The sequence below is a fragment of the Musca vetustissima genome, unplaced genomic scaffold (genome assembly GCF_032173495.1).
Source record: "Musca vetustissima isolate MV318-11 ecotype Yass unplaced genomic scaffold, APGP_CSIRO_Mvet_v1 utg9872, whole genome shotgun sequence".
NCBI classification, from domain to species: domain Eukaryota; kingdom Metazoa; phylum Arthropoda; class Insecta; order Diptera; family Muscidae; genus Musca; species Musca vetustissima.
The window spans coordinates 33,161-55,613 of record NW_026887362.1 but is presented as its reverse complement, the minus strand read 5'-3'; the positions used below and the strand labels follow the sequence as shown (position 1 = coordinate 55,613).

Here is a 22,453-nt window from a genome sequence, read left to right as displayed (position 1 = left end):
GTCGATAGTCGATTTTGATTATATAGCCATCTAATGTGTTTGACAATTAACATATTCGTTAAAATTTCGCTAAATTTTTTTTCATACATTCGCTCGCCTCTGGGTAGGAAAATGTTTGTCGACCGAAGTGTTTATTAGCAGTTATTAATTAACATAATAATGTTTAATAAAAAACGCTATAAAAATAAACATTATAATAATAATAAAAAAATAGTTTCGCAGCAAACGATGAACATGTGTTGCAGTTGTAAAAGCTATTAATTTCTACAATTAGCATAGGAAAATTTTCGCTCTAGTTTAATACACCTGCAGAAAAAGTATTTTTTTTTTTTTGTTTTTTTTTTTAAAAAATAAATATTTTTTGTTCTTTATACAATTTAGTTCTTGTAATTTTGACGAAAAGAGAAAAAGCGCACGTTTATTGATGATGTTTTTTGTAAAAATATGAATTGGATATAAAATTGATATAGAGAAAAGTGATTTAAATTGCGTTGCATCATATGAACTAATTTAATTTGAAATACAAAGCCTGCGAAGACGATTAAATTGATATTCAATTCAAATTCAATATATTATTTAATAAACAATAATGTCAATGAACATGTAGAAAATTATTTTTTTCCATTTTATTTTTAAATTTTTCTTCCATTTTATTATTAATTCGTTAAAAAACGTCCACATGTTTGAAAATATTTGTTTTTTAACAGCACTGCCATATGTTTTGATATAAATTTCCACTGAAATGTTGGTAGCACTGCTGATTTTTTCCTAAAATATGGCAACTCAATTGAGAGCAAGAGAGATAATTTGAGTATGACACTGAGCAAAAATGAATAAAATCTATTCTAGCGTCATGCCGCTAGACGCGAACGTCAGCCGTCGCGATTTCCCGTTGCCAATAAGAAACACACGCCAAACGACTGTCGCTGACTCTAGACTCTATGGTTGCGTTTAGACTCTAAGAAATACACGGTAAACGACCGTCGCTGTATCTAGGCCAGTGTTGAACAGAATTAAATTAGGTGTTAGTGTGAGAGAGCGTAATTGAGAGATAATCATCAAAAATGGCTGTCCAAAAGAGAAAAGCAGAGAATATGAGTTTAGCCATCACCGCTATCGTACTATTTTGTGCATTAGTGCTCTAGGCGCTCTGGTTGCGTTTAGACTCTTAATCCTAATGGTTTACACCAATTCTGAAATTAGATAAAAGTCAAAATTAGAATTAAATTATTGCTACGAATTGTCATCATGTCTTTTAAGTGTTTATATTTTCCACAGCTCAAACTGTTATTCTTCAATAATTTTTTCATATTATTAGGTTTGGCATGTTAAATTGGCTTTGTTTAGTGTAAGAGAATAACGGAGAACGGAGTCCAAAATTTTCGAGTCGGAATTTCCGACCATGGTAAAATAAATAGGTTGTCCATTTAGCTGACTATTCGATTATCTGTCAAAGTGCATAGTTTCTACATGAATTCGATTAACTGTCAAAGTGCATAGTTTCTACCATGGCACAATGAATAGGTAGTCCATTTAGCGCAGCTGATGTCTCGTTTAACTGTCAAAGTGGGTCATTTCTACTTGAATTCAATGTGTAGTGTTGCCAACCATTTGAAATATTATATGGAAACATTTGACAGATAATCGAGACAAAAACAAAGGTTTTTGTTGGTATACATCACCTTATTATTGCATCATGGTTTCTACTTGAATTCGATGTGCACTGTTGACAACCATGAGAAATATTACTAGATAAACTTTGACAGATGATTGAATAACAAACATATATTTTTGTTTCGATACATCACCTTATTATCATTCCGATCATGATGCAATTATAAGGTGATGTATTAAAACAAAAACCTTTGTTTTTGTCTCGATCGTCTGTCAAATTTTTATACCCTCCACCATAGTATGTAGGGTATATTAATTTTGTAATTCCGTTTGTAACTCATCGAAATATTAATTTCCGACCCTTTAAAGTTTTTATATACTTTATCAGGGTAAAATTCTAAGACGATCTAACCATGTCCGTCCGTCCGTCTGTTGTAATCACGCTATCTTCTGAAGGAATTGAGATAGGGTGCTGAAATTTTGCATAGGGCTGTCTTTTGTCTGCAGGCAATTCAAGTTCGAAGATGGGATATATCGGTCCTCGATTAGGTACATGGTATAATAATAGAAGGTAACAGCAAGTGTTGTTGTACAAAAAACGATACAACAACCACATGGAAATTTGTTATTGTAAGTTCTACTAGTGTCAACTCATTTGACAGAAAAATGTAAACAATCAAACAAATTATCATAAAATTATTTTTATTTTGAAAATGAAATATTTTCGAATCCTCAAAATAAAAATTGAAAAACATGAATGAAAATCTATCAAATTTATATTTCTATCGCTTCCACATCTTTCCTATAATGGAGCCATTGCCACATATATGTGTAACACATATGAAAATGCTGGGAATAGCGAGTTATTCCTTGAAGAAAGATTTGCTTCCTGAAACTTTCCCAGCAGGCAGATTGAGTAAATTGAATACGGCAGCACATTTAATAATGAACAATTTCAAATTGTATGCGTTCCCAATTTTCCTGTTGGGTGATTTTTAAAAACATAATTTGTCAAATTCATATTGACACTAGTATTACGTTGGAATCAAATCAGCTGGGATTTGCTGTTACCTTTTATAATTGTACCATGGATTAGGTATAGCTCCCATATAAGGGTACCCTCCAATTTTCGGTTTTTTGGGGTTCTTGAGCGCATTTTTCAACCGAATTCGCTGAAATTTAGTACAATGGGTTCTTATTGGGTACTAAATGTCTCCACAAAAAATATAAATATAGGTCCACTTTTTCTGGTAGCCCCCATACAGGGACGTACGCAGGTGGGCGGCCCGGGGGGACCGCCAACCCTCGTAATAAACGTAATGTTCGGCCTAGCCCCTGTGTTTGACGTACCAGAAGGAGAGAAGGAGTGGACCGATATTCCCCATCTTTGAACTTGAACTAAGATTAGAATAAATAATAAGATAGGCAAAGTTTGGATTAAATCAAAATTTTCTGAAACGAATTTGGTCCAAAGAAACGATTCGATGAGGCACATTTTCACTGTATCAAAGTGTATATAACCTCATTATACATAAGGCTGAGGGTATAAATATGCAGCAAAATTGCTGAAATTTATATTTGGTGTACATTATGGTTTACATAATCAGTTTGTAGAAAGGTCACTTTTTGTTCCCTATATTTTCACTTCAAGTACCTGTCAGTATATCTATGGTGGAGAGTATCCAAAGTTCGGCCCCGCCGAACTTAACGCTTTTTCACTTGTTCCTTATAATATTTGACATGGTTGGCAACATTTCTCATATAATTCATGTAGAAATTAGGCACATTGACAGTTAATCAAGATATCAGCTGCTCTAAATGGACTACCTATTCATTGTGCCATGATTCCGACCTTAGCCACCGTAGTTACTGCACTCAATATGACTGACTATGTCGATGTCCGTGTATGGATGTTAAAGCTCGTGGTTCATTCGACGCCGATATTCACCGTCGACGCAGATCGGCCTGTAGATCTTTCGGAGAATTTTTCTCTCACACACTGCCTCATCTGCTTGCGCAATTACTTATGCTTCTGATCCATACACCAGCTCGGGTAGTATCAACATCTTATAGAATGTGAGTTTGGTCTGGCGAGATGTGGAGTTTCTAAACTGCTTATTTGGACCATAGATGTTGTTGTAGCAGCCCTAATACTTTTACACAATAGGCTGAGGTGACAGACTTTCGCCGAGTAAGACTCTGGTCGGATCGTAGACCCCTCTGTCGTGGAAACGTTTAGAGCAGGCATGCTCGGCCATACATGCTACCGTAACTGAGTATCGGTGTTTAAACACGCATTCTCTTTTTTCTCTTTTCTTCAATTGTTTTCAATTATGATTTCTTAGTTACGCTCACCCACACTTACGTTCAATTTTGTTATGCCCACCACTGTTTTAGACCATCGTATCATCTGTTGCTAGCATCTAGTTGGGTTGGCCTTTCTTGGCCCCTCTTTCATCTCAATTGTGGACACTGACGTCCCCGCGGTGTCACCTGGGGTAGCTACTTTCAACACCCGTTGAAATAGTCAGCTTATATGTGCCGCGTGCTCATACATAAGAACTATAAAAAATGGGTTGACGCGTCGGGTTAGTTGCCCACAATCGGAAGACACCAACAACTGTGAAAGAGCTCTATGAACAGCCGGTAAAAAAAACTCTGTCTGCCTCTAAACATCTCAACCGTTCTATCGTCCTTCCTTCCGGGATTCGAGAGTGACTTTACCGTTGTCCAAAGCTTCAGGTGATATAGCCACGAATTCCGCTTATGTTCGAATAAAAATCTGTTGATTTTAAGGGTGAGTTGTTTCACTCTTGGGTCTTCAGGTGTTGTACCATGACGTTTATGACTCTAATTCGCAAGTACCGTCATATTTGCTGGGAGGTTTGGTCTTACTTCGAGTATACCACCAGCAGGTATAAGGCGTTCGGCTGCAGCAGTGATGTTGTCTCGGAAATTCATCTAAGATACCCAATGATTTACGGAATCGGCGATTGGTGAAATCTCTAAAACCTTGTCAATCAGCTTTACCATGGTTCAGGAAAGTTCGGCGCTCAGAGGTAATGAAATCGGGTGGTCTATTTGCGGAGACGATAATGGAGAGGTGGTCTGAACCAAGAGAAATTATGTGTTGCCAGACTACGTCACTTATCAGACTCGGTGTCATAAACACATACGAGGATTCAGGCCTGCCCTGTTAAGTTGGCTTCGTATGAATTGTCAATTTATAAAAGAATATTAGAGACAAACTTGAAATTGGACGCTGGACAATAAAAGAAGCCATCCTAACATGCCAAGCCTGAAAGTTTCCCCCTTAATGGCGATGCGCGGCGAGCTGTGGTAATCTCATCAAATTCTTATTCACCGCGTGGAACTGTAAAGGACGGAATACGAAACCTCATGATGGGCATTGAAATTCCCTATCACTAATGTCGGGTAAATAACGTGGGATACAACTATTCAACGGCGGGAAGTACCCATTAATCATTTCTATCTCAGCAGTTCTACACTTCGCTACTACCCCCATACACTCAATTTATAGGTGAATAGAATCTAGCTCAGGAGATATAGGTCTGTACTGTACAGAATGGTGTAACAAGAACGCAAATAACTACATCCACCTTTCGCAACACGTTGTAACCATCGCAAAGGTACAAGCTGCAGTGATCGGTCAGATTGGTTTTGTGGATCGTGGCGACCATAATATTTTTCGATTCATAAAATCGACGATTTCGCTGATTTTGTTTCGCAGTCCATCGCAGCATTTTCTTTCGGTTGTACAGCACAAAGTGGCGTCAGGTTTTTCGTCTGCTGTAGAGGAGACTGAGGGGGTGTCTCATATTCCGACGACGACAAAGGTAATGCGGACACGCTGGGAGATACGCAGCATGCAGCAAAATAACTCTTGTCACTGTAGTCCTGAAGTCGGCTAAGACTTTAATAGCGGCGGAAACTGAACAAAGGTTCGGGGTTTCTTTATATCTCGGCGCGGACCAGGCAGAAAGTCGTAGTAAGAACGCAAGAATAAATAGATAGTAAATTTACCGCAGCTGACGCCTCAATAAAATGTCAAAGTACCTGTATCTCGCAACGGCACAAGATATAGGTATCGAGTTTCTTGACTTGGTTTCCTTAATCGCAGCGGCTATTATATTTTTCCGATTCACTGATTTTGTATCGCAGATAAACTGTAAAAACTATGCTTTTCCTGGCCTGTGTACAGCAACAAGTAGTGTCAGGTTCTGCGTTTGTTATAGAGGAGATTTCGGGGGTGCCTCATATTCCGACAAGTAGACGTTTACTATGTGGGACACATTGGGAGATACGCTGACGCAACATGTAGCAAAATAACTCCTGTCACAGTAGTTCTGAAGTCGGCTAAGGCCTTAACAGCCGCTGTCCGGGGCTTCTTTCTATTCCGGCTCTGGAATTCCAGGATAGAAACGTATATGTAGTGGTTCAAAAAAAATCATAAATATAACCTTAAAAAAGGATCATTTATGTTTTTTACCATGGTACAATTATACAAGGTAACTGCAGTACTCAGCTGATTTGAATGTATCGTAATACTCGTGCCAGTTTCGATATGACATTTTTGATTTATGTAAACCGACCCAACAGGAAAATTTTGTACATATATGTGAAATAAAAAAATTATAGTTTTGTGCAGCCCCAAAAGTTTGTAACGCCGCGAAATATTGGTCCTAGACCCACCTTTAAGTATACCGATCGTCATATCTCGACTAGCTGAGTCGATCTAGACATGTGTGTCCGTCCGTATGTCCATTATAATTTGTAAACACGATACAGGCCACAGTTATTGACCAATCTTCACGAAATTTTGCATGTAGGATGGGTTCTGGCCAATGAAGACCCCTATTGTTTTTGGTAATGATCGGTCAATACTTAGGGGATGAAATGGACCAAATACTAAATTTTTGTCGGGTTTTCTTGTCTCTCCCGAGGCCACAATTATGGCCCGAACGTCGGGTTAAAGAATAAGCATGCCTGTTTTGATAAAGATTGGTCAATATTTAACGGGTCAAATGGACCCAAACTTTTGTGTGAAAAATTACAAAATTTGTATTCTATGGCGCATATAGTTGCCCCTGAAGGACATAGACCCGAGAAGTTTACAGTATATCCAAGAGGATTGATTGACCTTTAAATTGATACCAATTACATTGTCGTATGTACTCGGATGCGGGAGTTACACTTAAATATTTAGAGGCGCTTACGTATTCAGATATTATTTAGTAACCCATTACCACACTAGAGGGCGGAAATATAGCGCTGATCGCTTTGAAATGTTCCATGAGGTTCCAGTTATGGTCAAGGCCAACGCCTGTAATTTTCGGTGATGATCAGATAATAATTTTGGGATAAAGTGGACCGAAAACTTAATTTTTTGTGTTTTTTTTTCGAGTCGATATATAGGCCACAATTATGAGACAACATCACAACACAACCCACGCTGAGTGGAATGTGGACATGTACCGAATGTTAGAAATATTCGGAAAATATGTCAGTGTAAGGAAGAGCTGTTGATCTCTAATCGGGCGAGAGGGTGCAAATATTACGAAATATTGCCCAGGCTCGGAATAAAAATCCACAGAAAGATGGAGTTCTGTGGTAGTTGTGTAGGGTATCGTATGGTCGGCCCCGTCCGACTATACTGCTCCGCTTACTGGTCTCAAATCTGCAGACGATAGAAAAATGTAGTATCAGCGTTTATTTTTTTTCTGAACCGGTTTTACCACCATGAATTGGCAAAATAAATAATAAATTACATTAATTTTAAAGAACAATAGCCGCGCGTTAACAATTATTCATTATCAAATTATAGAAATCGTTTACAATTTGCTTCAATTTCCTAATGGGAAAATATGAAGCAGTAAATCCCTTTGCAATGAAAAATTCCAATTTTCAACGATATTTTTATCGGTTTTGTATGAGTTACCCCTACATAACCCTCCAATGACTCAATTGAAGGAAAGATCTGGAAGCTATAAAATTATAAATATACAAGATTTTCATTCATGCTTTCCAATTTTAATCTGAAAATAAAAAAAAAAACATTTTGAAAATAAATACAATTTATTGATAGTTTGTATTTTGTTTACATTTGTGGTTGTTGTTGAATTGTATTTGTTGTAGTTTTGCAGTTACCTTGTATAATTGTACCATGGTTTATTTCTAACAAAATTGAAAAAAATACCCTTTTATTTATTCAATGTGTAAACTCATTCTTGACATACTGTACTTTTTTAACAACTCGAGCCAATTTACAATGCACGGTCTAAACACGCCTTTAAACGTACTTGTATTTACACGAAACATTCAATATTGGACATTGGTGAATGGTTCGGTCTGTTCATAAAAAATCATCTATATAAACTAGTTCATGCGCTCTTGTTAGTGAAACATGCCGTTGAACTAGTTCCTTTTTGTGAACTAAAACAATCAGCAACAAACAAAAAAATTCCAAAAATAAATTGATTTTTATTATGGATTGTGAACCAGTTGATAAGAAACCAATTCTAACAGCTGATGGTCTTATTCAGACCGCTCCAAATCCCAATAACCAAACAAATAATAATTCGACAGCCACTGGAAGTGGATCCAACGGCCAAACATTGACAGCAACGCGTCTCGACATAGAAATATTGCCTGCAATTTACGACATTATACGCTGGTAAGTGTCGGTGACATTTTTTCTTCATTTCGTCGATTCGGCAAGTAAATATTCGAACAAAAACAAACAAAAATAGCCGTGTGTTGTTTTGTTCTTTTTGATTGAATTAAGAGCAAAATCACATGAAAGTGTGACAACCGACCGAAACAAAGCAAAGAAATTGTGAGTTTGCGTCTTTTTTTAAACAAAAAAAATTGCGTTGTTAATTTGCATTTGTGTAGTAGAATTGTCGAAAGGACGTTATATAATTTACATATTTTTGTTCGTTTTATTTTAGTGTCGAAAAGGATCCAAAGGATAATACGGCCAAACAACGTGAGTCGCAGGAGTGCAGTCATAAGGTGGGTATATTTTTCATATTCTATGTTTTGATTACGTGTGTAATTAATTATTGTAGTGATAAGGCATTGTTAAAGGTGGCTGTCAAATGCACGCCGGCAATGATTTGTTACCGGTATCGCGGAAATGAAGCTCAGTATACCTAATAGAGGATTTCATTATAAAAAACTATCAACGATCCTAGCAGGTTAAAATCCTAAAACGAAACCAAATGAGTTAGGCTAGGATTCAAACCTCAAATGTTGCCGGTCCATACCCACAATTTCCAAGCACTTCAAGTTCTTAATTACGGGAAAGCCAATTGGCAAGAGTTCAGAAATTTTACTAATCGTCGCTTCAGAGAACTGCCCAATCTTTCTGATGCTCGGGTCAACATCACTACTACAGCCGCTCGCTATATACCTGCGGGTCGTATGCTCGAATTAAAATCACACTTACCATCAGAGGCAGCGGGATTAGCAAATGATCGTGATGAGCTTCGTCGTACTAACCTTACTAACCCTAGAAACAGAGAACAGTCGATGGAAGTAAACAGGTTAGTCGGCGAGCACAAGCTGAAAAAGTGGCTAGAACATCTGAAATGTTGCAACATCTGTAACGGAGTGAGTAAATTGTGGGCAACGGTTAAATCGCTGTCGAACCCTGGATGAAAGAATAATCGGACTTTTGTCTCATTTAACGGAGTTGATGTGACAGATTCAAAGAGGTGTGCGAGTTGTTTCAACCGGCAGTTTATAGAGCACCCCGAGAGTGACAGGGCGAAGAGAAGAGTATTGCGCCGTATTCGCCGTATTCCACAAGTAGAGGAGGAACAATCACAATTTACGTTGGAGCATGTTTCAATTGCCATCAGAAGCACAAAATCATCCAAGGCGCTTTGTCCGGATGCAATGTCCATGGTCATGATAAGCCAGGAGTAGAGTACCTTACCAAAGTCCTCAACTTGTCGTTAGCCACCCTAATAGTTCCCAGCAGGATAGTCCCCTACTGAAGCCAGGCAAGGATGCCAACAAAGGTGAAACATACACTCTGATCACACTTTTGTCTTTCTCTGAAGCGACGATTGGTATCTAAGACTCTTGAGGCATTACTACTCCTTGGCATTCATTAATGCTATTCAGTTGCTCATCATCAACATCGATTCCGGAAGCAACACTGCACAACAACAGCTTTGCACGCAATTTTCACACATAACAGAAGGACTCAGCCAGAAAAGGTCGTGTAATATGACAGTTATGGTGGCGCTGAACCCATCAAAGGCATTTGATAGAGTCAGCCACGCCAAGCTGTTCGAGAACGTCGAATGAACAACCCGCCAGCCATGTTTGAAACGTTGGATCATAAATTATATGTGTGGATGCCAGCCGTACGTGCAATTCAGAAATAAGAAGTCGAAGATCCATAGAGTTAAATAACCTAACTAAAGTCCTCAACTTGTTGTTACCCACCCTAATAGTTCCCAGCTGGATGGTTCCGCTACTGAAGCCAGACAAGGAAACTAGCAAAGGTGAATCATACAGGCCGATCTCACTTTTTTCGCCAGTATCTAAGACTCTTAAGGCACTACTACTCCCTAGCATTTGTGAATGCTATTCAGTTGCTGATCATCAACATGGATTCCGGAAGCAGCACAACAACAGCTTTGCACGCAATTTGCACACATGTAATAGGACAGTTATAGTAGCACAGGACCTGTCAAAGGCATCACGCCAAGCTGTTCGCGCATGCCACAGCTAATAACTCAATCGAAAAATCGTCAATCCTGCCAGAATGCCGACATGGGGACTGCAACATGGTTTCTCCTGAGGTGATGAAGATCTTTCCTTTGTGTTGAGGTGACCTTTTCTCAAAGAATAGAATATCGTCTCCTTTTTTTATGTGAATATATTTTGTTTTTCTTTACGATGATCTATTGGTCTTCTAAGGGATAACCTACAGTCCTTGTATAAGAAAAACGACTGGTATCCTAACAGATCTTCTGTGATAAGACCTACTGGTCTTCTATTAGAAGTCCTATTTGTCTACTTTGATAAGACATACTGGGTTCTTTGAAGAAGGCATACTGGGTTCTTTGAGAGACGCATTTGGATTTCATGCGAAGATTTCCGGATTTGACTGAAACCAAAAAGAAATTGGAGAGAAAAATCATCCTTAGATATCAAAAAAATTCCCTTGCTATCAGGTGTGTATATGCACCCAGATAATTCTTAGGACACTTGAATCTTTTATTTCAAATCTTCATTGTAAGAAAATACTGAGGAAAAATTAAAGTCCTCCTTCCTCTTAGCAATATTGAGATTAGTGTTTTCGAAGGACAATTAAACTACTAAAGGGCACGGTAGGAACAATCACGTCGTAGGTCGGCGAATATCTACCTATTTTACGAATTCCGATCTCAAATTTTTCTCATTCATTTGTTTTTCTTTTCTTTTTCAGATTTTAGAATTACAAAAACGTTTCGAAGCTGCACGGGCCCAAGTAAGGCTTTTACCCGGCATTGATTACAACAAAGAGGAACAACTACAGCAATTGGAATTGTTACGGAATCAATTGAAATTGAAACAGCAATTAATACGCAAATATAAGGATATACAATTTTAAGGTCGAAGCAAAAAAACTCCCCCACTCTCTCTCCCTCCCTTTTGTTTATTGCATTCCAACTACGTCCGATCACCCCCGCCAACATGGTGTTTCGTATCCTAATGCGCTATTTAGCCAATAATGAACAGCTTATAAATCGTATGGCCGAAAGTTATCCAATGCGTCGTGCAGCACAAATTGTTGTCTCCCTCATGTATCGGGCCAAGGATTTGGCACATGAAACAAAATTACATGAAATGTCACCGGATCGTTTTAAGTGAGTTTGTTAATAGCCTTTTTTTGTTGTTGTTAATTTTTAAAATTGTGTTTTTGTATTTTCTTTTTTTTCTTCGTCGCAGATCATTTATGAACCTTTTCAAAGATAATGTGAAAAAAGAAATCGAAGGTGTCAAGGATGAAATTAAAAAGAAGAAATTTTAGTTCGTTGTATTTTCAGTGTGCGAATTTTAAAGGAAGACTATTTTTTGATAATCTATTTTCCGTTTTTAAATTAAGTTTTAAATAAATGTAAAATATTTATAAACGAATGGCTTAAAAGTTCGTGAATCGAATATAATAACCTCACAAGTTTTGTAGTTTCTATTCTCTAGAGTTATTTTTTTCCAGGACGGTTAATTCACGGAGAAAACCTTCTGGAACTTTTGGACATTTATGAAAACAGCGTTTTGTAAATTATCTGATAATTAATTGCTCTTCCATTCTAGTCCCCTGTGAAAAAGACCTTGTTTTCCACTGAAAAATACTTTGAGGTCGGAGTTGTTAGTCAGAGCACTGAATATGAAGCGGAGAAGGTAAATAGTCGACAGAACATAGCTCCCTGGTTATCTGATCAATTGATTATAAGAAGAAATTGCTTGCAGTAAGGCGTAAGAAATGGTCTCAGCGTAAAAAATCGATTGAAACAGAAAGTTGGCAAACGTTTAAGAGATAATTATTATCAAAATAATATTAAGTCGTGTAGTGGAGACATGAGAAAGATGTGGCAATTTTTGAACAAGGAAATGGAAAGAAATAAGAATCCTTTGGGACAAATTGTTGATGGTGATGTCCTTCTTATAGGGGGATAAATTTAATAGACATTTCATAGACTCTGCGCATGTATTGAGAAATTCCATCCAACGATATCGAAATGATGATATTAATTCATTTGGAACACTGATGATTGAGCGGTGTGGGTTTGGTCTGTTGGAAGTGTCAAAGGATCTAGTCATTAAGGAACTTAACGCATTGGACATAAAAAATATGCATTTTTTAACAATATGATTAGAGAAGGAAAATATCACGAATTGTTTGAAGATCTATAGAGTGATAGCAATACCTAAGAAAGCTAACTGAAGACCGAAAATTTAGGACATTTGAGAGAGCCTGAACGGTTATCTCGTGGATATAGCTGATTTTTCCGGTAGAGGAATATGGAAATATCCGCCACTAAGTCAACGACTACACTGTTTACCAAATGGTCAGCGGAGGTGTGGCTACCTTTGAATATACAGATCGATGGATCCACAATTCCGAGTACCACTTACCATAAAGTGTGGCCACCTTTGAATGTACAGATCGATGGACACACAATTTCGAGTACCAATTACCATAAAGTTCTAGGGGTCCTCCGAGCATGTTACAGCTATTTGCGATAAGGTCAGGAGCAGTTATGCCTCAAGTCACTCGCCGGCAGCACTTGGGGAGCTGATAAAGAAACCTTGTTAACAACATAAACAGTAATAGACTGGTCTGTAGTAAACTATATCGTTCCATGTGGTCGGCCAATGTTAGTACAACGCAATGGAAAAATATTCAATTCTGCCAGAATGCCGCCTTGAGCACTGCAACAGAGTGTCTCCTCATGATTCCAATATGAGGAGACGAAGATCCTATTTGATGGTGATGTACTCCTTATAGATCCTCACAAGGCGGATAAATTTAATAGTCATTTCATAGACTCTGTGCGTGTATTGCAAAATTCCATCCAACGATATAGAAATGATGATATTAATTAATTTGGAACACTGGTAATTAAGCGGAGTCGGTTTGTTCTCTTGGAAGTGTCAAAGAATCTAGTCATTAAGGAACTTAACGAATTGAACATAAAAAAAGTTGTGGTTCAGATGGTATTTAACCAACGATGTTGCCAATGAGATTATCTGAGGTTGTCGAAGAATTAACCAGCCTTTTTTAACAATATGATTATAGAAGGAAAATATCCCGATTGTTTTAAGATCCATAGAGTGATACCAGTACCTAAAAAAGCTAACCCGAAGAGTATTGATAAGACCTGTGATCAGTGATCGATAAAGTATTTGAGAAGATTATTTACGAGAACTTATATCTGAATAAAGAAAAAAATTGAATTAACTGAAAAAAGTCTTTAATGAATTAGTATTTCTGGTCTTCACTTTAGGCCTTTTAAGAGAATACTTTGTGGAAGACCTTTTTGTTCTTCTACTAGAAAAACTTTTGGTCTCCCAAAGAGGACATTTTCCCAGCATATTAAAAGACCTTTTGATGGCCGGTTCCCTTATTTTTTTTAAAACAAAAATCCAATTTTAATTTATTTTCAAATAAATTGTTTATTTTCACTTTTCTTTTTCCAAAACAAAAAAAAAAAACATTTCTTATAACAAATTTCCTTTTCACATTTTTCCAAAAAAAAAAATTATATATATAAAAAAATAACTCAACATAAAACTAAAAATAAAAAAATGGAAGAAGAAAATCTTTAAAAAAAATATATAGCCAAAGAAAAAATAAATTCAGTTTCGTTTTTTGATATGGCTGATGATATTGTGAGAGTATCGAAATTAATTAAATACTTTTTATTTCCAAAAAAACTAGATATATTAACGAAACATATTTGAAACGCTCAAAAAATGGTGATGTACAAAAAAAATAATGTATCGGAGGATGTGTCTGATTTATCAAATGATTGGTGGTGGTGGTTGAAGACGGCGGAAAATGGTAATGGTTTTTTAATATTAAAATAGTTTTTGTTGTTGCTTTTCTTCTAAAAATTTAAAATTTTGTTTTGTACATTCGTATTAGCAATTCACCACGTTTTTGTTTTTATACTTCTGCCGATTCAATTTCCATAATACATAGATTTTTTATGTAAAATAGATGTGTGTGTGTTTTTATTTTTAAAAATATTTGCCTCATTATTTTTCATTTGAATTTTACTGGACTTTTCCGGCAATATGTTGCGGTGTATTTGTTGCATTGATTTGTGACGTTGTCTCATTGGAGTTGGCCGTAACACTACCAGCACCCGCCGCACCCCCACCACCTGCAGATGCCGTTGCCGAACCTATGGTCTTTTTATTCACGTTACGTTTATTGGCCAGCCTTGTATTATCTCTCTTGTCCACTGTGACCTCTAGGACTCCATCGCTTTTGTGATTTTTCAAATCCATATCAGATTTCGTTCCACTATTATTGGCTGCCGCTGCCTGGACATTGGGATTTTGGTTTTGATTTTGTGGTGGATTATTGCTGTGCTGCGAACTACCCTGACCCTGTGATCGTGATTGCATTTTATTGGGTTTCGGTCGATTTTGGGCGGCCTGTGAATTTGTAATGGGTTTCAGTACATTGCCCACAGCCTTGGTGCGCCCCTCACGAAATACCATTCGCTGACCGGGTCTTATATATTCCGGATGTTTTATAAATCTAAATTTAACATGAGCCTTATCACCGGTCCGTAGACATTCCTTGGACATATTTACAATGGAGGCGGTCTGACGTATACTGCCACAATGGACCATAGCCTGATAGCGTGACGATATGGTAGTCGGATGATGCAATACCAGAATTTCACCTTCAAATTCCCAACATGCTTGCGGTTTAAGTTCCGGACTAACCATAACCATGCCTTTGCGTATTTGAGATCGTTTGATTTTCTTCAAGGCAAAGCTGGCAGTTTGACCGCCTCTCACCTCTTTGACATTCATACGTTTGCGATGTATGCTCTTGACGGCAATGGGCATGAAATTGCCCAAGGGATCTGGGCCGAGCATTAGTACGTCGTTAAGTTTTATCAAGCCTTGAAGGCAGGTGCCGGAAACGACAGTGCCCACACCTGTTAGAAAATGCAGAAAAAAAATTAAAAACTTATTTTCAGGTACAGGAGGTTGCATTGAAAATAAACTGAGTTGTTTTGAGAGAGGGAGAGAGAGAAATACTTAAATTTTGATTATCCAAAATTATGAAGATTTATAACAAATGTGAGAGGGATTTTTTAAAATTATTTTTTTAAGCCATAAACAAAACGTTGATTTTTTAAATCAAAAATTAAAAAAAATGTTTTTAGAAGCCATAGACAAGGCGTGGATTTTTAAAAAATTATTTTTTGAAGCCATCAACAAGGCGTGGATTTTTTAAAAATTATTTTTTGAAGCCATAAACAAGGCGTGGGGTTTTTTAAGAATTATTTTTTGAAGCCATTAACAAGGCGTGGATTTTTTAAAAGTGATTTTTTGAAGCCGATCTCGAAAATGGTCCACTTCTTGAGCCAGGCTAAATAGACTTCACACTGAGTTCCCCAGTAATTTTCCTTTTTTTTTCTTTTTCTTACACATTTAAATCTTACATTTTCCCATTTTTCACACACACACTTACCCGGCACCGAATATGTATCATCAATTTGAAATTCAGCCGGTGAATTATCCTGCCCCGACATACGCGTCGTTAACAAATTTAAAAACATTTTCAGCAAATCCAAATTTTCGCCCGTCACATTGGACACTTGGAAAATGGGACACAACCGTTCGGATACGAAATTTGTCGCACTCAGCACCACCTCATCGGCTGTCTTTACCATAACGGGTACTTTGCGACACCCTTGCGATTTGAGAATTTTAAATAATAATTTAAGATTATCTTGCAGCACATTCGGTGGACACATATCGATTTTGGTTACAACGACAAATACCGGCACGGAGAGTGCCAAGGCCAAACCCAAATGTTCTTTGGTCATACCAACTATGCCGGCATTGGCGCCAATCTGAAAGTGGGGTGAGAGAAAAGGGTTATTATTTATTTTTTTTTTCAGATTATTTGAAGTCCATTCTTACCATTAACATTCCAAAATCCGGTGCATGACCTGTCATGCCAAACACAGTGGTTTTCAGGTAACGTTCATGACCAGCCAAATCAATAAAGGTTATTACCTTGGCTGACTTCTCACAGATCTTTACCCAATCCAATGTCCCGTGATCGGGTTTATTTACAACGTTGCCGACACTATCGAAGCCTGTAAAAAGAGGAAGATAAAATAATGAAGTAAGAAGGGTCAGATTTTTGTTGCCGACAGGTGTAGAGCCCCAGCAAATGTATGAATGTTTGTGGGGAAAGTACCAGAAGGAGTCGACCTATGGGTGCCATCTCCGAACATGATCTAGGTTTGGTAAAAATGTTACGATGTGTAAAGTTTAAGTCAAATCGGATATACAATCCATTTTGAATAGAAAATTTTTCAAAATATTGACACTTTGTGGGGGAGGTACCAGAAGGAGTGGACCGACGGGTCTCATTTTGGGACTTGATCTAGAATTGGTAAAAATGCATCCTTTATACCGAAAAGAGAACGGGAAAAGAAGAAAATAGAAGGATAAGGATAGCCTAGGTTATTTTAGCCATGTCAGATTTTTGACAAAGGATTTGGTTGGAGTCTACTTTAGAGAAGATCAATTTCATATCTTTTAAACTATTTATTTCTTCTGCCACCCAGCGATGGACATCTACAGAGGATATGTTCAATTGTTTCTAGCTCTTCTTCGTCCTTACATAGACGACAGTAATTCTCTCCGCTGGAGTCCACTTCGAAGTGAAAGATCCAATCCTACAGTGATCTGTTATGATCCCGTCTGCTCGTCGGCTATCTCGTTCCCTTCTATGTTACTATGTCCTGGAACCCAACATAAGTTAACTATCCATCGTATATCATGCAAAGCGGACTTGCAATTAAGAACTGCTTTTGAATTTATAGTGCACGACTTCAAAGCCCTGAAGGCCGCCTGACTATCGACATATATAGTCACTGGTCCCATATAATCGGCAGTAAGTATTTTTTGCAAGGATTTCTGCATGAAAAACGCTACAAAGATTATTAAGTTTATATGAGTCATATATTTCTAATTCCCTACAGTAAACGCTTGCATCAGTGCCTTCCTCCATCTTTGACCCGTCTGTAAAGAATGACAGACCTGGCAGAGGTAAGGAGCCACAAGTCCAAGATTCCCTACTAGGAAACTCTACTCTGATGTCATTAAAGTCTCTATGAGAGGGAACATAGTCACTAATGTGAGTATTTCTCTTCAAGAAATCACAACATGGTGTTACATTGAGGATACCAATGTGACCATAGTTCAGCTATTTCAGGTAGCAGTTTCTCGGAGCCTCAGGGCACCTCTGGCAGTCGGGAATTTAATTTTCAGCTATCAGAAGTAGTGGACCGTTATTCCCCAAATTCGAATTGATTTAAGTTTGAAAGAGTTATCGTGCACACCAGCCAGACTGATGGACGGACTTACAAATTGTCTGAAAAGAATTTGGTCCAAAGAAACATACCAAGAATATCATTGCCCACCGAACTGGTACGACCACTTTCCATTTCATGTTTGTGGCGGAACAAACGTTGACGAGCATGGCCACGTCCATTATCCAAATCACCATGGGTGAGGACACCCAGTAGAGTAGATTTGCCGGCATCTACGTTACCCACAACGGCCACTCTGTAAAAATAAAAAAATATATATTTAAAATTAAAAAAACCACACACTCACACACAAATATGCCCGCCCGACGACATACCTTATTTCCATAAAATCGGAGGTATCAACACGTTTACGTATCAGATATTGACCCGTTAGGCCTTTTTCAACTTTACGCTGTCGCAGCAATACCATATCGGCATCAATGGTCGTGGCCAGAGATTGTAATGTGGCAACAGCTGCCTGATATTCTTCCTCATCCAGACCACTATCGCCCCCATCTAAATTATATGGAGTTTTTTTTAATATATATTCAAATATTTCATATGTACGGACTTACCCTCTCCCACGCCAATTTCATAAATTGTTTCCCCGCGACTATCCTCGGTACGTTCCTGCAAACGTTTTTTCAACAATTCAAACTGTTCCTCGGTGGGTGATACCAAAACCTTTTTTCCACTTATGCTGGAATAATCGGTGCGAGGTTTTTCAATATTGGGAAAACTGCCATTCGGTGATAGGGGTGAATTGTTAAGGGAACCAATTCCTCCTCCACCAACTCCACCACCGGTGTTATTAGCTATTGCCGGTTTCATGTTGGTTTTTTTTTACTTTTATTCCACCGGGACGATTCTACTTTTTTTAAATAGTTGTCACTTAAGTTTACTTTCGTCGAAAAAACTTTTGATCCTGTTGTGCACTGTCAAACATTTCCTCTCCAAAGCCAAGAAATCTGTTGCCTTATTGCCCCATACAGAGATATTCGATATTCAGTTATTGCCACGTGCTGATTTAATTTTTCTTTTCCAAAACTAAAATAAAATTAAATACAAAATTTATTTCAGTTTTATTTTATATAGATAACGAAGAGTGCATGTTGCGGTTATTGCTGCTATTGCTTTGTTAGTCATTGTTGAACTGAAAATGTTGTTGAGGAATAAACTGGCTCTTATATGTCCAATGTGTTCGTTTGCGAACTTGACGAGATATTGTGAAATCCATTTGAGGCACATTAACATGATGCAATAGCTTCTTTTATGTTGCAAAGCAAAGAAATTGCAGCTTAGCGTAGAATGTAAATGTGTGTGAATGTTAGGGGTATAGCAGAAAGTAAGTGAACTTGTGGGTTTTTTATGGTCATAATGAAGAAGTTGATATGTGTGTGGGGTTTCCCAGAACACAAGCAGCTGTTATTGATTTCACAGCGTAACAGGAAGATGATTTTTTTTTAATAATTTTAGTATTTAGTATTCAAAAAGGAATGATGTACGTTACATCTTTAGCTAACCAATTGTCAAAATTTGTACACTTTGTTGGAGAGGTAACAGAAATAGTGGAGAGTTAAGTCCCATATTCTAACTTGTTCCCATCTTCGAATCGAATTTAAAGTTGGTAAGAGTATTATGAAATGCAGAGTAGTTTAGATAATATCGGGCATTCAATTCACGTAGTATTGGACTTATGAATATTGATTTTTTACTATTTGTATACCCAAAGGAGTGGACCGATGTGTACCCTATTCGGTCCTGATCTTTAGGTGCTAAAAATATTACGACGTACAAAATGGGTGACGTAGGGGATGATAGATACCAAGCAATGGCTCTGATGGGCTTTAACATGGCGAAGCCCAGATTTATCTTGGACCCTGTTTCATTTCAATTGTGGACACTGTCCCCCTCACGGTGTCACCTGGGGTAACTATTTTCATCTTCCATTGAAATAGTGAGCTGATATGTGCCGCGAGAAAAACTTCTCCTAATATGAAAACGTAACGAAAAAGAAAACCAAACCCCACCAACGTATAAAGGACCACAATCTGCGAATCTGCACTTGGAATGTGCGCACGTTGTACAGAACAGGCGCAGTTTTCGCTTTGGCGGATGTACTCATGAAGTACAAAGCCGATATTATTGCCTTGCAGGAAATGCGATGGAAAGGGACTGGCGTAAGTAAATCAGATGATTACGCCCGGTATTATATCTGCCATGAAACGAGATGTGAGTTTGGCTGCTCATCCTGTAGATGAGCCAATTGCTACAATACGTATAAAAGCGAAGTTCTTCAACATCAGCCTTATTTGCGCTCATGCTCCGACAGAAGACAAAGATTAACAGACCAAAGACATTTTTTACGAGCGCCTAGAAACTCCATATGACCGCTGCCCCGACCATGACATTAAAATTCTGCTAGGATATGTTAATGCAGTAATCGGAAGGGAAAATATTTTTGGTCGTATCGTCGGAAATTGATTGACATGGTAGTTAGCAGCACCAGATTCAAGAATCTCGATATACACAAGGCCACCAGGATTTCTCTTGATCAAGCAACGGGAAATCAAATTGACCCTGTTGTGATAGACGGACGGCATTTTTTCAGTGTTTTAGACATTCGATCGATACGAGGAACGAATATCGATTCGGACCACTACCTTGTGACAGTCAAGGTTCGCACCCGTCTTAATGTAGCAGCAAAGGCGTAACACGGAAACTTGACGTCGAAAATCTGCAAACACAACAGGTAGCAGAGGCCTACTCCGCTCAACTTACCTACCTGCTTGACGAAAGCACTTCTTGTCCCGATAATAGTATAAAAGCACAATGGCAAAGAATTGCTCACTACCTACAAACTGCAGCAAAAACAACACTTGGGTACCAAAAACCACCACCAAGAAACCCATGGTAAGATCAGGAGTGTCGTAATGCAACTGATGTGGAAAACGCAGCGTATAGGGCAAATCTGCATACAGTAGCAACACGTAATGTGATGGTGAATTATCGGGAAAAAAGGATGAAAGAAAATAGAAGAAAGAACAAGAAAAACGAGTCAGAATGAAGTCCGAAAATTCTTCCAACGGGTTAAACACCAAACCGGAGGCTTTGGTGCAGGCACATCCTCTTGTAGAGATGGAGAAGGAAACCTGACAACAGATACAGACAGCGTGTTGAGTATCTGAAAGGAACATTTTGAAAGCTTCTGGTATCAAATAGTGGCGGTGAAGAAGATACCCCAGATCATATAAGAGATGACGGTATAGAGTGTATACCACTTAGACAAGATAAGGTCAGAGTAGCAATGAATGAAATGAAGAACAATAAAGCAGCAGATGACGATGTATTACCAGCCGAACTATTCAAGACCGGTGGTCAGATGCTGGTCAGGAGCATGCACCAGCTGATTAGTACAATTTAGCTGGAGGAATGCATGTCCAATGATTGGAACCACAGCATCATGTGTCCTGTGCACATGAAAGGAAACAAGACGATATGTACCAACTATAGAGGAATAAATTTTCTTCCCATCGCATATAAAGTGCTATCAAGTGTGCTGTGTGACCATACCAATGCGGCTTCAGACCTGGCAAATCCATCATTGACCAGATTTTCACTCTGGAAAAGACCAAAAAAAAAACACCTAATCATCGACTATAAAGCTGCATTCGACAGCCCTATCCGTTCAGAGATATTTAAAGCCATGTCTGCGTTCGGAATTTCTGCAAAATTAATACAAAATAATTAATGTTTTAAGTGGCATTTAAAATCGGAAAGGTCCTCTCGGAGCTCTTCAATGCCGAACGAGGATTTAGACAAGGTGACAGTTTGTCGTGTGACCTGTTAATCATCCTCCTGGAAAAGGTCATACGAGACTACAAGACGCTGATACTACCCGTGCTCGTGTATGGGTCAGAAGCATGGGTACTTGCGCAAGCAGATGAGGCGGCTCTGGGAGTGATTGAGAGAAAAATTTCCCCAAAGATCTATGGGTCGATCTGCATCAACTGTGAATATCACCGTCGAATGAGCCATGGGCTATACCATATATTCTCTGACATCGACATAGTCGTATCGAGCTGCAGCGACTACGATGGCTAGGCCATGTTGTGTGAATGGATGAGGAAGCCCCTGCTCAAAAGGCCTATAAAAGCGAGGCCAAGGCCATGAATTCGATGAAAAGATCAAGTGGATGATGAAATATTGTACATGGTCTTTCAAATTGGAAAAAATGCACACAAGATAGACCCGTCTGGAAATCATTTTTAAGTTCGGCTTATGGCTTGTCTGTTCTGTCTATAGCCAGCTAAGTAAGTAAGGGGTATTCAAGTATTGTATTTATTCTGTACCATTGTATTGTTTTCTAAACTGGATGAGTATTAAAAAATGTCTATACTATGTGATAGGCCTGTTTTTTAGAGGTTATCTTTAATAGCTTCCATTCTTCTCTTTAATAGACCATTCTCTCCCTATTGGATGTCTAATTCTGAAGAAGCAGATATTACATCAACAACATATTGTTGTTCTGTTGAGACGTGATCCAGAACAGAAACTTAATAGTAATGCTTTAGTAACTGAATGATGCCGCCACACTCTTCATCATTTATACGGCTGAAATTAAGCTTCTTCTGAACATCCATAGCAGCGGAGGAAATACAGGTTTTAGTGAAAAAAAAAACTGCCAGCATATCAATTTTTCAATTGTCCATCCGAGTTAAGAAATCATCTTTCCA

General features: G+C 38.1%; 3 protein-coding genes across 3 annotated transcripts; 2 read left to right on the top strand and 1 right to left on the bottom strand.

Annotated features, from left to right (window-relative positions):
• The first annotated feature begins 8,120 nt into the window (after window positions 1-8,120).
• LOC133334937 (mediator of RNA polymerase II transcription subunit 9) lies at window positions 8,121-11,249 on the top strand. Its single transcript, XM_061543249.1, has 3 exons — window positions 8,121-8,308; window positions 8,586-8,649; window positions 11,084-11,249. The coding sequence occupies exons 1-3, from the start codon at window positions 8,121-8,123 to the stop codon at window positions 11,246-11,248; spliced, it is 417 nt and encodes a 138-aa protein (XP_061399233.1). The 3' UTR covers window position 11,249.
• Window positions 11,250-11,322: 73 nt separating this feature from the next.
• On the top strand, window positions 11,323-11,668 carry LOC133334938 (protein NCBP2AS2 homolog). The gene is made up of 2 exons (XM_061543250.1): window positions 11,323-11,504; window positions 11,587-11,668. Exons 1-2 carry the CDS (start codon window positions 11,332-11,334, stop codon window positions 11,666-11,668), a joined length of 255 nt encoding a protein of 84 aa, XP_061399234.1. The 5' UTR covers window positions 11,323-11,331.
• Window positions 11,669-14,418: 2,750 nt separating this feature from the next.
• LOC133334936 (GTP-binding protein 1) lies at window positions 14,419-18,548 on the bottom strand. Its single transcript, XM_061543247.1, has 6 exons — window positions 18,293-18,548; window positions 18,053-18,233; window positions 17,810-17,973; window positions 16,315-16,493; window positions 15,860-16,244; window positions 14,419-15,320 (listed from the first exon to the last, which is right to left on the bottom strand). Exons 1-6 carry the CDS (start codon window positions 18,546-18,548, stop codon window positions 14,419-14,421), a joined length of 2,067 nt encoding a protein of 688 aa, XP_061399231.1.
• Window positions 18,549-22,453: the final 3,905 nt, after the last annotated feature.

Bases quoted from the DNA above. Each gene is read 5' to 3' on its own strand.
- LOC133334938 (XM_061543250.1), top strand. From the start codon at position 11,332: ATGGTGTTTCGTATCCTAATGCGCTATTTAGCCAATAATGAACAGCTT. The intron at 11,505-11,586 runs GTGAGTTTGTTA...TCTTCGTCGCAG, and splicing joins ATGTCACCGGATCGTTTTAA to ATCATTTATGAACCTTTTCA.
- LOC133334936 (XM_061543247.1), bottom strand. From the start codon at position 18,548: ATGAAACCGGCAATAGCTAATAACACCGGTGGTGGAGTTGGTGGAGGA. The intron at 18,234-18,292 runs GTAAGTCCGTAC...CATATAATTTAG, and splicing joins TGAAATTGGCGTGGGAGAGG to ATGGGGGCGATAGTGGTCTG. The intron at 17,974-18,052 runs GTATGTCGTCGG...TTATTTTTACAG, and splicing joins TCCGATTTTATGGAAATAAG to AGTGGCCGTTGTGGGTAACG.
- LOC133334937 (XM_061543249.1), top strand. From the start codon at position 8,121: ATGGATTGTGAACCAGTTGATAAGAAACCAATTCTAACAGCTGATGGT. The intron at 8,309-8,585 runs GTAAGTGTCGGT...GTTTTATTTTAG, and splicing joins ATTTACGACATTATACGCTG to TGTCGAAAAGGATCCAAAGG. The intron at 8,650-11,083 runs GTGGGTATATTT...TTTCTTTTTCAG, and splicing joins CGCAGGAGTGCAGTCATAAG to ATTTTAGAATTACAAAAACG.